This window comes from Pogona vitticeps, chromosome 2 (genome assembly GCF_051106095.1).
Source record: "Pogona vitticeps strain Pit_001003342236 chromosome 2, PviZW2.1, whole genome shotgun sequence".
Lineage (NCBI taxonomy): Eukaryota > Metazoa > Chordata > Lepidosauria > Squamata > Agamidae > Pogona > Pogona vitticeps.
This window is the reverse complement of record NC_135784.1, coordinates 40,508,476-40,520,892: the sequence shown is the minus strand read 5'-3', so window position 1 is coordinate 40,520,892 and position 12,417 is coordinate 40,508,476. Positions and strand designations below refer to the sequence as shown.

At 40.8% G+C, this 12,417-nt stretch overlaps 1 protein-coding gene across 2 annotated transcripts in view; it reads left to right on the top strand.

Annotated features, from left to right (window-relative positions):
• The window catches only part of PRICKLE2 (prickle planar cell polarity protein 2), a 311,871-nt gene that overhangs the window by 244,424 nt on the left and 55,030 nt on the right, over positions 1-12,417 (top strand). For both annotated transcript variants that reach the window (XM_020805131.3, XM_020805132.3), the window contains 3 exons: positions 143-256; positions 8,738-8,875; positions 11,712-11,915. In XM_020805131.3, the coding sequence (XP_020660790.2) occupies positions 143-256; positions 8,738-8,875; positions 11,712-11,915 (456 nt within the window). The remainder of the gene's footprint in view (positions 1-142; positions 257-8,737; positions 8,876-11,711; positions 11,916-12,417) is intronic.

Sequence of the window (12,417 nt, the reverse complement as noted above, 5' to 3'; positions counted from 1 at the left end):
GGATCTTTGGATTCTTGAGCATTGCTGCTCAGGAGTGTGTGTTTGTGTGTGTGTCTGTGTTAGCAGCAGCAAACATGACGAAAAGAAAAGAAAAGAAAAAGACCCAGGCATTATACTGCAATCCCTCCTTTCTAACATTTAGGTTCATCAGTACTACAGCTGCCTGCCAGAAGACAAAGTGCCTTATGTGAACAGCCCTGGGGAGAAAGCCCGTATCAAACAGCTTCTTCACCAGCTGCCACCGCACGACAATGAGGTGAGTCATTTAGAAATAATTGGGGAAACATTGGCTTAGTGCACATAGCAGGGGACAGGACCATCTTTTCGATGTTGCTGCCGCATGTACCAACTGGGCGGTTAACTTAAGTCTCTGGCAACAGATTTGTTAAAGGGCAGTTTTGAAAAAGCTGTGCGGGTATTTTTAGCCTCAATTTGGCCATACCCTGGTTGAAGCATTAGGAGGCAAAAAGACCTTTTCCTCTTTGTTCAGCTGGGCAAAAGGGGAGGTAATTTTCACACAGAGATGCACATTTCTGGAAGTCACAACATGCCATATGTGACAGTGGCTCCTCACAGTGGTGTGAGCTACCAATTTTTATGTATCCTGAGGCTGAAACCGAAGTTTAAAACTGTACTTTTTGCTGTCAGATGTAATCTTTACAATTAGATTCCATAAGTCTATTCATTTTCAGAAGTCCAATACATTACAACAGCAGGGAAGATGAAATTTTAAGCAACTACATAAAGAAGACTTGCTCCCCTTATTCAATTTAATTTTGATATGAATTATCAACACTATATGGAGAAATCACCTACTGCATGTATATATACATGATGATAGAGACAGTTTATGCTGTTTTTATCATCTCGAGAACCAGTTTGACTTGAGCTGGGAGATCTAATGGGGAGAAAATATTGGCAGTTGTCACTTTCACTATAAGATCAAAGTGATTTTATGCTGGGAAGGCAAAATGGCAAACCTGGTCAGGAGAATGCTGAATGTAATAAATGGAATATCTAGACAAAAGCTAAAGGCAAGTATAATTTCATTAGATATTTTCAAGGCTTTGATTCTGTGGAATGGCCAACATTAAAAATGATAATTAAGGTATTTGTTTTTGGTAAAGGTTTTAAAAGAATAGATCAGTTATATTCAGAGAATATCACAGCAGTAAATGATAAGATAACAGAACAGGTATCTCTAGACTGAGGTATTAGACAAGGATGCCCCTTTCCCCATCATTGTTCACTTTAGTTATATAACTATTAGCAAATCAATTAAGATATATACAGTGGTGCCTCGCTTAACAGGCGCTCCGTTTAGTGATGAAACCACATAGCGATGAACTTTTTGCGATTGCAAAAGCGATTGCTTTGCGATGTTTTAAATGTTTTTTTTCGCTTTGCGATGATCGGTTCCCTGTTTCGCTTACCGATCATCGCAAAGCAATGATTTTTTAACAGCTGATCAGCAGTTCCAAAATGGCCGTGGGTAAAAAAAATGGCCACCCGCTGTGTTTAGGGATGGATTCCTCACTTTAGAGGCAGCGAAAATGGCCGCCGAATGGAGGATCTTCGCTTTAAGGTCAGTTTCCAGCCCATAGGAACGCATTGAAGGGGTTTCAATGAGTTTCTATGGGCTTTTTAATATCGCATAGCGACGAAATCGCTTAGCAGCGATTTTTGCTGCACGGATTAACGTCGCTATGTGAGGAACCACTGTATCAGATATTAAAAATGGAAGGAGCTAGTATGGTCCTGGAGGCCTCCTCTTGCATTTGTGTCAGATATTATATCTCAGTACACAAATGCAAGAATTGTGTTTGAACTCAGTAAATATTCTCTTCATAATAAAAAATATAGTTAAAAGTATTTTTAAAAAATCCTTTCCTTAAAAACATGCTTCTGATTTGGAATAAATATTTGTAAAATCCCACAAGTTTCCCCATTCTATTTGGTGACAAAAAGCGGATTCGTCATTATACAATCATAAAGCGAGGCACGACTGTAAGTGATTGGTATAGAGAAGTTTGGGATAAAGCTATGATTGATAAGCTTACATGTAATATAAAAGTTAAGGGAGTTACAGGCAGAGATCTGTTTTGTATATATGGGGAGAATTTATTTGTTTTTGGTATTAATTAAAGGAAAGGGACAAAGCCCAATGCAAGAGTCAATAAAATTTACTCCAGCTGACTGGATAATTCATGGAGTTAGAGCACTTGGTTACAGAGTCAGAGGCTGGGAGTGGCTTTCATTGTGCTTCCTATGTGAAGAACCAGCCTATGTAGCCTTGGGCAAGCCACACAGCTCTAGAGCGTCCCAGAAGGAGGGAATAGTAAACTATTCTCTGTACTTTATGCCCTGAAAATTCAGCAAGGGTAATCATAAATCAGAATCAACCTGATGGCACACAATTAAAGGAAGGTCATGTTAACTTGTGTTCCCATTCATAGATGCAGGGTGACTATCTGAATTTATCGAAGTTATTCTTATTTTTTTAAAAAAAATTAAGGATCAAATATTTTTGCCTTCCTTGCTCCCAGTGTAGTTTAGAGCTACTTCTAGTGCATACTAAAACCATCAGATCACCTGATAGAGTCTCATTTGAATATCTTCAGATCACTTTTCCTTCATCCCCTCCTAAGACATCACGCAGATGGTATGAGTTGACAGTCAAGTCCATTTTGCTCTTTCCTTCCACATCCCTGACCCCCTTTGTTGTAATATTTTCGTTGATGTAGTTACCTTAGTGTGTGCGCGCTTTCAAATAGTTTTAGTCTAATATGATTCTTGGAATTTCTGTTCTACACCCACCCTGCTTTTTGGGCAGAAGAACCATCCAGACTCCCATCCTTGCCCTTAACAACAAGATTTTTTTTTCTGATACTGGGGGAAGTAGCAAATATATTTTTGTATTTCAGTTTCAAAGACACCTGCAGAGATAAGTGTGCACTGAGCTCTCTGATTCTCTAGCTTTGTATGAGCAGAATATGACTGGGAGAAAGATATAGCCAACAATCGTATCAGAAAGCCCTGGAGGAGAAAATATAAGAAAGAGAAGCCACAACATAAATTTTAAAAAGCCTACATGAACTTATAAGCCTATGGATACTTGAAGGACCGCCTCCTTCCATATGAGCCTACCCGGCTGTTAAGATCTAGCCAGGGGGCCCTTTTGAAAGAGCCATCCCTCAAGGAGGTAAGAGGGAGGGCTTGTAGAGAAAGGGCCTTCTCGGCAGCTGCCCCCAGACTATGGAACGCCCTCCCAACTGAAATTCGCCTGGCGCCGACACTGATGATATTTCGGCGCCAGGTCAAAACCTTCCTGTTCCAGAAGGCTTTTAATTGAAATAATATTAACTGTGGGTCTTAATGATGGCAATTTTAATTGTATTTTAATTGTATTTTAATTGTATTTTAATCATTTTATTTTATTCCATTGAATTTTAATTGTTGTAAGCCGCCCAGAGACCTTTGGGTAGAGTGGGCGGCATATACATTAAATAAATAAATAAATAAATAAATAAATAAATAAATAAATAAATAAATAAATAGTAAATAAAGGTCTCAGTCCTGTGTATTCCAGTGAACTAATTAGGACGCAAGGGAATGCTTTTCAAACAAAATGTTAACAAATGAGAAATTAGGGTTGCAAAATGCACTATGAAAGTATCAAACCAATCATTTTAACTACAGGCTGAAGGTTTTTGCAAAGGGTGGCAGAATTTATAGGAAATGCAAAGAATGGATGGAAAACATGGGAACTGGATTCAGGGAAGAATTTAGAACCAGAAAAGTTTTATTCTGATGACTAGAACTTATAGAGGCTGTAATAGAAACATGGACACTCACGCTCCATGATTTAAAAAAAAAACCTTTGAGAATCCAATACGAAAAGTCAGTGGAGTTGTTGGTGAACAAAGGTCTTGATTCAACAAATTCTACAGGCATCCTTCAGTCTCGAGAGACTATGGTAACGTGGTCTGTATGGAGGACATGGAACAGCGTTTGTTCGACGCTGTATGCGAAGCTGGAGTGTCCTCTCCAAGGCACAAAGCCTGGGTAAAATAATATGGAGGATAAGCTCTTACCCAATCAGCAAATCCCCCCTCTTCACGTCGCTGAAATAGTCCAATGGAAAGGCAAGAGCCAATACAACTGGTTCCAGTGATGTCGCAGGAGTTGCCAGAGCAACATGGACTGCCTCGGGACTCCGGCTCCGAATTTTTCCTGGAGGTTGACTCCTGAAGCCTTTTCCATCAGTGGATATAACCACAAGGCAGTGGAGGTTTGAAATCAGAGTTTTCCGTCTCCTAGATGGGCTGCTTCCCAAGTCTGACAAGTCCCACCTACCCGGCCTGCTCGCTCAACATAACCGGCAACCTATACCAGTAGCAAAGTACAGTATTGTGATGGAAGTTGAAGATGAGATGACAGAAGACATAGATATACAAAGAGGAGGATAACAAAGATGTACATTCTTCCCTCTGCTTTTCAGTTTTTATTCTGAAAACTTATTTACAGAAGTGAAATAAAATGAGGGGAGCAATGTGTTCAATACAAAATATAAATGGGGAGTAGGCGATAGGCGATACCTCTATAAACCACTTTTTTAAAAAAAAATGTACAATAGGCAAGGTTTCATGAGTAAATCCCACTTCTTCATGGCAAAATACCAAAAGTCCAGATGTTCATGGCAAGAGAGATTTCGTAGGAAAGTTACTCTTAGATGTAAAGCTCAACAGTTCTTGCCAAGATGGACTTTGCAGTTACTATTCAGGTTGCTGTGGACTGGATTTCACACTCGAGTTCTTCAAACAAAGGGGCACAAGCCATGCACACACAACTCTTCCCATCTGGCCTTTCTTCAAAACTGACATGTTTCTGCTTGTCCGGGAAGGGGAGATGACACAGAAAAACAATGTCCTCAATTTTAGAATTAGGGTATAATTTAGTAAACTTCCTAGGTTTAGCCAGCAGGGCTCACAATAGAGTACAGTCGTGCCCCCCTTTACGATTGCCCCGTTTAACGACGAATCTGCTTGATGGTGAGGTTTTTGCGATCGTTTATGCGATCGCAAAACGATGGTTTGAATGGGGTTTTCCCGCTTTGCGATGATCAGTTCCCTGCTTCGGGAACCGATTTTTGCTTTACGACGATCAAAACAATTGATCGTCGGGTTTTCAAAATGGCCACCGTGTGTACAAAATGGCTCCCCGCTGTGTTTAGAAGCCATTTTTCACTTTACAGGCACCCGAAAATGGCCGCTCTTATGGACGATCTTCACTGAACAGTGAGTTTTCAGCCCATTGGAACGCATTGAGGGGGAGAGAGGGAAGGAAGGAAGGAGTGGGAGGGGAAGGGACGGGGGGGCTGTGTGACTGCATTGCGCCGTCCCCGTCAATAGGTGGACCCCCTCCCGGCCCCATAAAGCTGCCAGAGTCGAAGCTGCAGTGATCATGGAGCACAAGAAAATAAAATCTGTCACTGCCTCCATATCTTCCCCTTCTATTTCCCAGGAGGTGATGGGACTAGTGGCCATGATCTTAGTTTTTTTGATGTTGAATTCCAGGCCATTTTTTGCACTCTCCTCTTTCACCCTCATTACAAGGTGAGGGTGCAATTGTACGGTAGTTGGAGCATTCTTTGGTCTGCCTTTCTTTGGGATTGAGGTGTAGACTGATCTTTTTCAATCCTCTGGCCACTATTGAATGTAGCACCTTAACAGCATCATCTTTTAAGATTTTAAATAGTTCAACTGGAATGCCATCACCTCCACTGGCCTTGTTGTTAGCCAGGCTTTCTGAGGCCTACTTGACTTCACTCTCCAGGATGTCTGGCTCAAGGTCAGCAACTACATTGTCTGGGTTGTCTGGGATATCCAAATCTTTCTGATATAATTCCTCTGTATATTCTTGTCACCTCTTCTTGATGTCTTCTGCTTCTGTTAGGTCCATCCCATTTTTGTCCTTTATCATGTCCATCCTTGCACAAAATGTTCCTCTAACATCTCCAATTTTCCTGATCTCTGGTTCTTCCTTTTCTGTTATTTTCCACTATTTCTTTGCATTGTTCATTTAAGAAGGCCCTTTTGTCTCTCCTTGCTATTCTTCGGAAGTCTGCATTCAATTTTCTGTAACTTTCCCTATCCCCTTGCATTTTGTTTCCCTTCTCCTCTCTGCTATTTTTAAGGCCTTGTTGGACAACCACTTTGCTTTCTTTTCTTTGGGATGGTTTTTGTTGCTGCCTCCTGTACAATGTTACGAGCCTCTATCCAAAGTTCTTCAGGCACTCTGTCCACCAAATTTAGTTCCTTAAATCTGTTCTTTACTTCCACTGTGTATTCATAAGGGATTTGGTTTAGATTATACCTGACTAGCCCAGTGGTTTTTCCTACTCTCTTCAGTTTAAGCTTGAATTTTGCTATGAGAAGCTGATGATCAGAGCCGCAGTCAGCTCCAGGTCTTGTTTTTGCTGACTGTATAGAGCTTCTCCATCTTTGGCTGCAGAGAATATAATCAATCTGATTTCGATATTGCCCATCTGGTGATTTCCATGTATAGAGTTGCCTCTTGTGTTGTTTGTGATGACCAGCTTGTTCTCTTGACAAAACTCTATTAGCCTTTTCCCTGCTTCGTTCTGAACTCTAAGGCCAAACTTCCCTGTTGTTCCTTTTCTCTCTTGGCTCCCTACTTTAGCATTCCAGTCCCCTAGAATGAGAAGAACATCTTTCTTTGGTGTCAGTTCTAGAAGGTGTTGTAAATCTTCATAAAATTGTTCAGTTTCAGTCTCCTCAGCAATGCTGGTTGGTGCATAAACTTGGATTATTGTGATGTTGAAAGGTCTGCCTTGGATTCGTATTGACATCATTCTATCATTTTTGAGATTGTATCCCATTACAGCTTTTCCTACTCTTTTGTTGACTATGAGGGCTACTCCATTCCTTCTACAGGATTCTTGGCCATAATAGTAGAGATGATAATCATCTAAGCTGAATTCGCCCATTCCTTTCCATTTTAGTTCACTGGCGCCCAGGATGTCGATGTTTATTCTTGCCATCTCCTGGTTGACCACCTCCAGCTTCCCAAGGTTCATAGATCTTACATTCCAGGTTCCTATGCAGTATTTTTCTTTGCAGCATTGAACTTTCACTTCCAGGCACGTCCACAGCTGAGCTCCTTTCGGCTTTGGCCCAACCACTTCATTAGCTCTGGAGCTACTTGTACGTATCCTCCGCTCTTCCTCAGTAGCATGTTGGACACCTTTCGAATTGAGGGGCCCATCTTCCAGCGTCATATCTTTTAGCCTTTTGTTTCTGTCCATGGAGTTTTCCTGGCAAAGATACTGGAGTGGCATTGCCAATTCCTACTCCAGGTGGATTGCGTTTAGTCAGAACTCTCCACTATGACTTGTCCGTCTTGGGTGTCCCTGCACGGCATAGCTCATAGCTTCTCTGAGTTACTCAAGCCCCTTCGCCATGACAAGGCAGCAATCCATGAAGGGGTATTTATTTTTTAACTTGATTTAAATTCTTTAAAGTGTATTTCTTGACAAGGAGTTTTATATGCATCATTTGATCTGGGACTGAGGCCACTGGATTTCAGATTTAAATCCAGAAACAAAATCAGAAGAGTAAACCCAAGGGTGGGCAAACTAATTTTTAAACATGGTCTGTTGGCATGTAAAAACTGCAGTCAATTGAGTTATTTTCCAGATCTCTCCTAAGCAGCTTGGGTTTTGTACCAAGAAATTGTAGTGTATATTTTAATGATTTAAAGGGAAGCCCTTTTAATCATCTTGACAGCAGTTTATTGGCTTTGTCTTAAGTTTGAGACCCGTTTCAATGTGCAAGGTTATAGTAATGTGTCTGCTGTAAGTTTTATAGTGAATGGCTTGCTAAGCTCTTTTGAGTGCCACTGAAGTACCTTTTAAAAGAGTCCTGTCTACAGAATCAGGAAGTAATTTATCCCTCTTCAGCTTGCAGATAAGCAGTAAGTGAATTACCATTACCATTACCATAGTTGGTTCCAAAGAAGCCAAGCCAATGTACAGTAGAGGAAAACTAAACTGGCGTCTGTTTTAAATACTATTACGAAACATCTCTGTTGCAAACATAGGAGGAAACAGATAGAAAGCTATAGACCAAAAATGTTGCCTTAATTTTCCTTACATTTGAGAACGAGTTAGTTTTAGAACCATTGTTGTTCTGCTGGATGGTTCTTTGATTCACAGAGAGGCATTTATCCCTGGGCTGGCCATTTCTCTCATGTGTCATGTTAAAGCCATGATTGTTCTGTTCTTTATATAATGGCCCAATACTGTACACTTTGGTGCCAGCCACTGTGTGTTTCTGGCACACGTGCACCTGCTAGGTTCCAGTGTAGCTGATACAATAAGAATATCATTAAGCATAAGAGCAGCAGTCGCAGGTCATCTGGTCTGGGCCAAAATCATTTATTGAGAAAAACATCCGTATTGGATAACAAGATCCATTCAGAGGAAAAGGGCTGATTACACCCTTTCTGCATGCATAACATCAAGACGAGCACTAACAATGGAAAACTTTCTAAGAAGTGCGATGGCACAAGGTTAGGTGAGCTCATTCGTGGGTGAGTGATGCAATAGGGTGCAAGGACAGGCGTGCTTCCTGTTGAAGGAATAGTGGTGCAATGTTGATGAAAAGATTGCTCACTTCAATGTAACACAAATTGCATCTGTGCTTTATGTCTTTAGGTGCGATATTGTAACTCACTGGATGAGGAGGAGAAGAGAGAACTCAAACTCTTCAGCAATCAGAGGAAAAGGGAGAACTTGGGCAGAGGCAATGTCCGGCCATTCCCAGTCACCATGACAGGCGCCATCTGTGAGCAGGTAAAGCCGTGCTTAACCCTTGCTGGCAGAAATCCAATAGTAGGTCGCAACTAGAATAAGCCCATTGAATCATTGGGGACTTGGTGAGTCAGCTCCTCCATAAGCCTCCTCCGTAGCCTATTCTAGTTATGACTTGCAACTGAGTGTCAGCCACTGTTTTTCTGCTGGACGGTTCTTTGATTCACAGCGAATGCCACCATGTTGCAACAGCATCTCACCGTGGCACGTACAGTGCATCTCTCTCAATGCCTCTTGTCACTGTGTCAGTTTTGGGTTATGAAACAGGCCAACGCATGATGAGCAAACAGCACAAGAGTTTGTTCTTTGTTTTGACCCCATAAAATTTTTTGAATATGAATTCTTATTAATTAACATTTCCCCTTGGATCGAGAGTTTAGTCTGCAGATAGCTGTGGTAGGTGGATGGGTGCTAGTCCAGCACTGCTGCTGATCAACAATTTCACACAGTTCCACACACAGTCCACTCTGTCCGATCAGTGCATTCTTGGGCTATAACTGATGAGCAAAGCAAACTGTTCTAGAGTCAGGAACAATGGGATATTTATCAGTATGTCTACAACAGTCTCAGAAAAAAATGTTAGGGGAATTCTGAAGCCAAAAGATACACCTGAAAGCTCAAAATATGTCTTGAGGAATGGATGTGTATTGAAAAACATTTAGCACATATCAAGTGAAAGGGATTTATAGATTTGGAATGGAGATTTTGAGTTTCTGTAATTCTCAGTTACAGCTTTCAGCACTGAGCCCTGATAGTGTCAGTTACACATTTTGGTTTGTGTGTTTTATGTATAGTTTGAAAGATCCTAGTGCATTAAGATGTGCAATACCATAACCTTCCAAAGCTGGATTTTAATATGTAGGTTTGCATTATTTTAGTTAGGAAAAAATGTGTAGAATATATGCCATCACTCATTAGTGTAGATACCACGATTTATAACACTGAATATTTCAAGGTATCTTCAGTGTATATGTGCATATATCCAATGTATCAATGAGATTTTTCTAGAAGTAATTATTATTGTCAACCTAGGTTGACTTAATAGTAATATTTTTCTGCCTTACAATTACTTCTGTCCCATAGATGTGACACAGTGCTCCCTTTTTAGCATGAGCTCTGCAAATATTGAATATTACAAATTCTGACTAAAATTGGAAATTGTAACAATTGTGATTTTATTTACAATATTATTTACCATTATATACAGAAAACTACTGAAGTCATAATATAACAATCTGCTTACCTCCTGCTTCTGCTTATAATCCGCACAATGGAAAGAGATACAATTTGGAGGAAATTGTCTTGGTCTTACTCCGTGATAAGGCTCAAACTAGACATTAAGGGAAGTGTATGTTTCTCCTTCTACAAGGGGTTTCTCTGGGAGACAGTCAGATGCTGTGAAAATTAGATGTGGCTACATTTACCATCCAGTAACAAAGCATTAAACAGCATGCTAAATGCAAAATACAAAGGTCAAGACAATAACATTCTATGGCAAACAGGCATCCCTCTGCCACAGGAGACAGCACCTCTTCTAAAAACATGCCAAACCTAGCATCTAGTTTCACTCAAAGTAATGTCAGAGGAACCCAGTTTCTCTATTTTCCATTTTCTGGGTTACAAGATGGTTTAAGCAGGGAAAGAAGCAAGATGAAAACAGGATCCAGTTCCCATTCTTTTGTTAGACTACGCCAAGCCTTGTTCATATATGAGTAAGCTTTGAAGTGTGTGAACAAGCATTAAATGACAAGTGGGAGATCTGACAGGGCTCATGTCAAATACATTTGCACATAAAGCCCTATTTGTTGGTTGGTTTGTTTAAAATATTTTTACCTCACCTTTCTCCTTGAAAAGGACCCAAGGCAGCTTACAACATTGAAAGACAATATTTAAAGTTGAAAACAATGAGTACATAAACTTCATTAAAAGATAGTATGCTAAGAACAATGAATATAAAGAGGCATCCTACATCATTAAAAGGTAATATTAAAGCTAAGAACAATAAGTATACACTTTTTAGCAAAAAACCACTCTGAGAAATGGCAAACACAAAAATGGCAAACACAAGTAGAACTAAAAATCTAGTCAAAGTAGTAATACATAACAATCCATCTAAAAATCACATGCGGGTAGCATTTAAAAGACAGCATTTAAGTTAACAACAGTGAGCATACAGTACTAAAAGGATCAATGAATACAAAAAACATAAGCAACCCAAAAACACATTCAACACAGTAACAAAACCCCATTCGGCAGCCATTCATTCAAGGAAAGCCTGCCTGAAGAGAAAGGCCTTTGCCTGCTTGCAGGAGGACAGCGATGATGGGGTCAGTCTGCCCACCTGTGGGAGGGAGTTCCAAAGTCTGGGAGAGGTAACAGAGAAGGCCTTTTCCTCTGCTGTATCCCCACCAAATGCATCTGTGAGGGTGGCAGGACCAAGAGAAAGGCCTCTTCTGATGGTCTTAATGTCTGAGACAGGTCATAATGGGAGACACAGTCTTTGAGATAGCTTGGACTCCGGCCATTTAGGGGTTTATAAGTTAAAACCAGCACTTTGAATTGTGCCTGGAAACTGATCGGCAGCTGGTGGAGCTACTGTAACGCGGGTGATGTGATCCCTGCAACCAGCCCCAGTCAGCAGTCTGGCTGCTGCGCCCGAACACTGATTTGTGAATAACGTTGAAATTATACTTTATCATTTCGTAAAATCTCATCATATTCCAAATATTTCCATAAGAATGGCCACTGTTGAGCCGTTCTTTCCTTGAAGCAGATCGTCAGAGCAGATTCCTCTTTAATTTTACACTCCTCTTGACAGTGCGGAGGCCAGATTAATGGTGGAGACATTGCCGTCTTTGCATCCAGAGCAGGCCATGGTGTTTGTTGGCACCCATCATGCTTCATATGCAGTGTTTGCAACGAGCTGTTGGTAGATCTTATCTATTTCTATCAAGACGGGAAGATTTATTGTGGCCGACACCACGCAGAATGCCTCAAGCCTCGGTGCGCAGCATGTGATGAGGTAAGGCCAGCCAAAAACCTTGTGCTTCTTTGTCGGTGGGGATGGGGGGGGTGCTTAAGTGTGCTGAAACACATTCTAAGACCTGTGTGTTGCTTGATGAATTATAGCAGATTTCCCAGTCCAGCATGTTGAGTTATCTTTAGTACTTGCCTCTTAGGACTTTCAGATGAGCGAAGATGTTTAATTTCTCAAGGCTTGTTCCCATGATTCTTCTGTATTTCTGGGGTCCTGACAACCAGTACAAGCATTTGGGAATTCAAATTCCTCCACTATTTTGACTTATTCTGGGCGTTGTGATCCTGTCAACTTAAGAGCCACTTAGGATGATACTGGGAACTGAGCTTTCTTGGTTGTGGCCCCTTCCATCTGGAATAGGCTTCCTATAAAGATTTGTCAGGAGCAATTTCTCTTAGTTTTTAGGAAGCTAATTAAGATAGAATTAAGCTGCTTTCTACAATTAGTGAACAATGACCTGAGATGCTCAGATAGGTTTTTAAGTCAT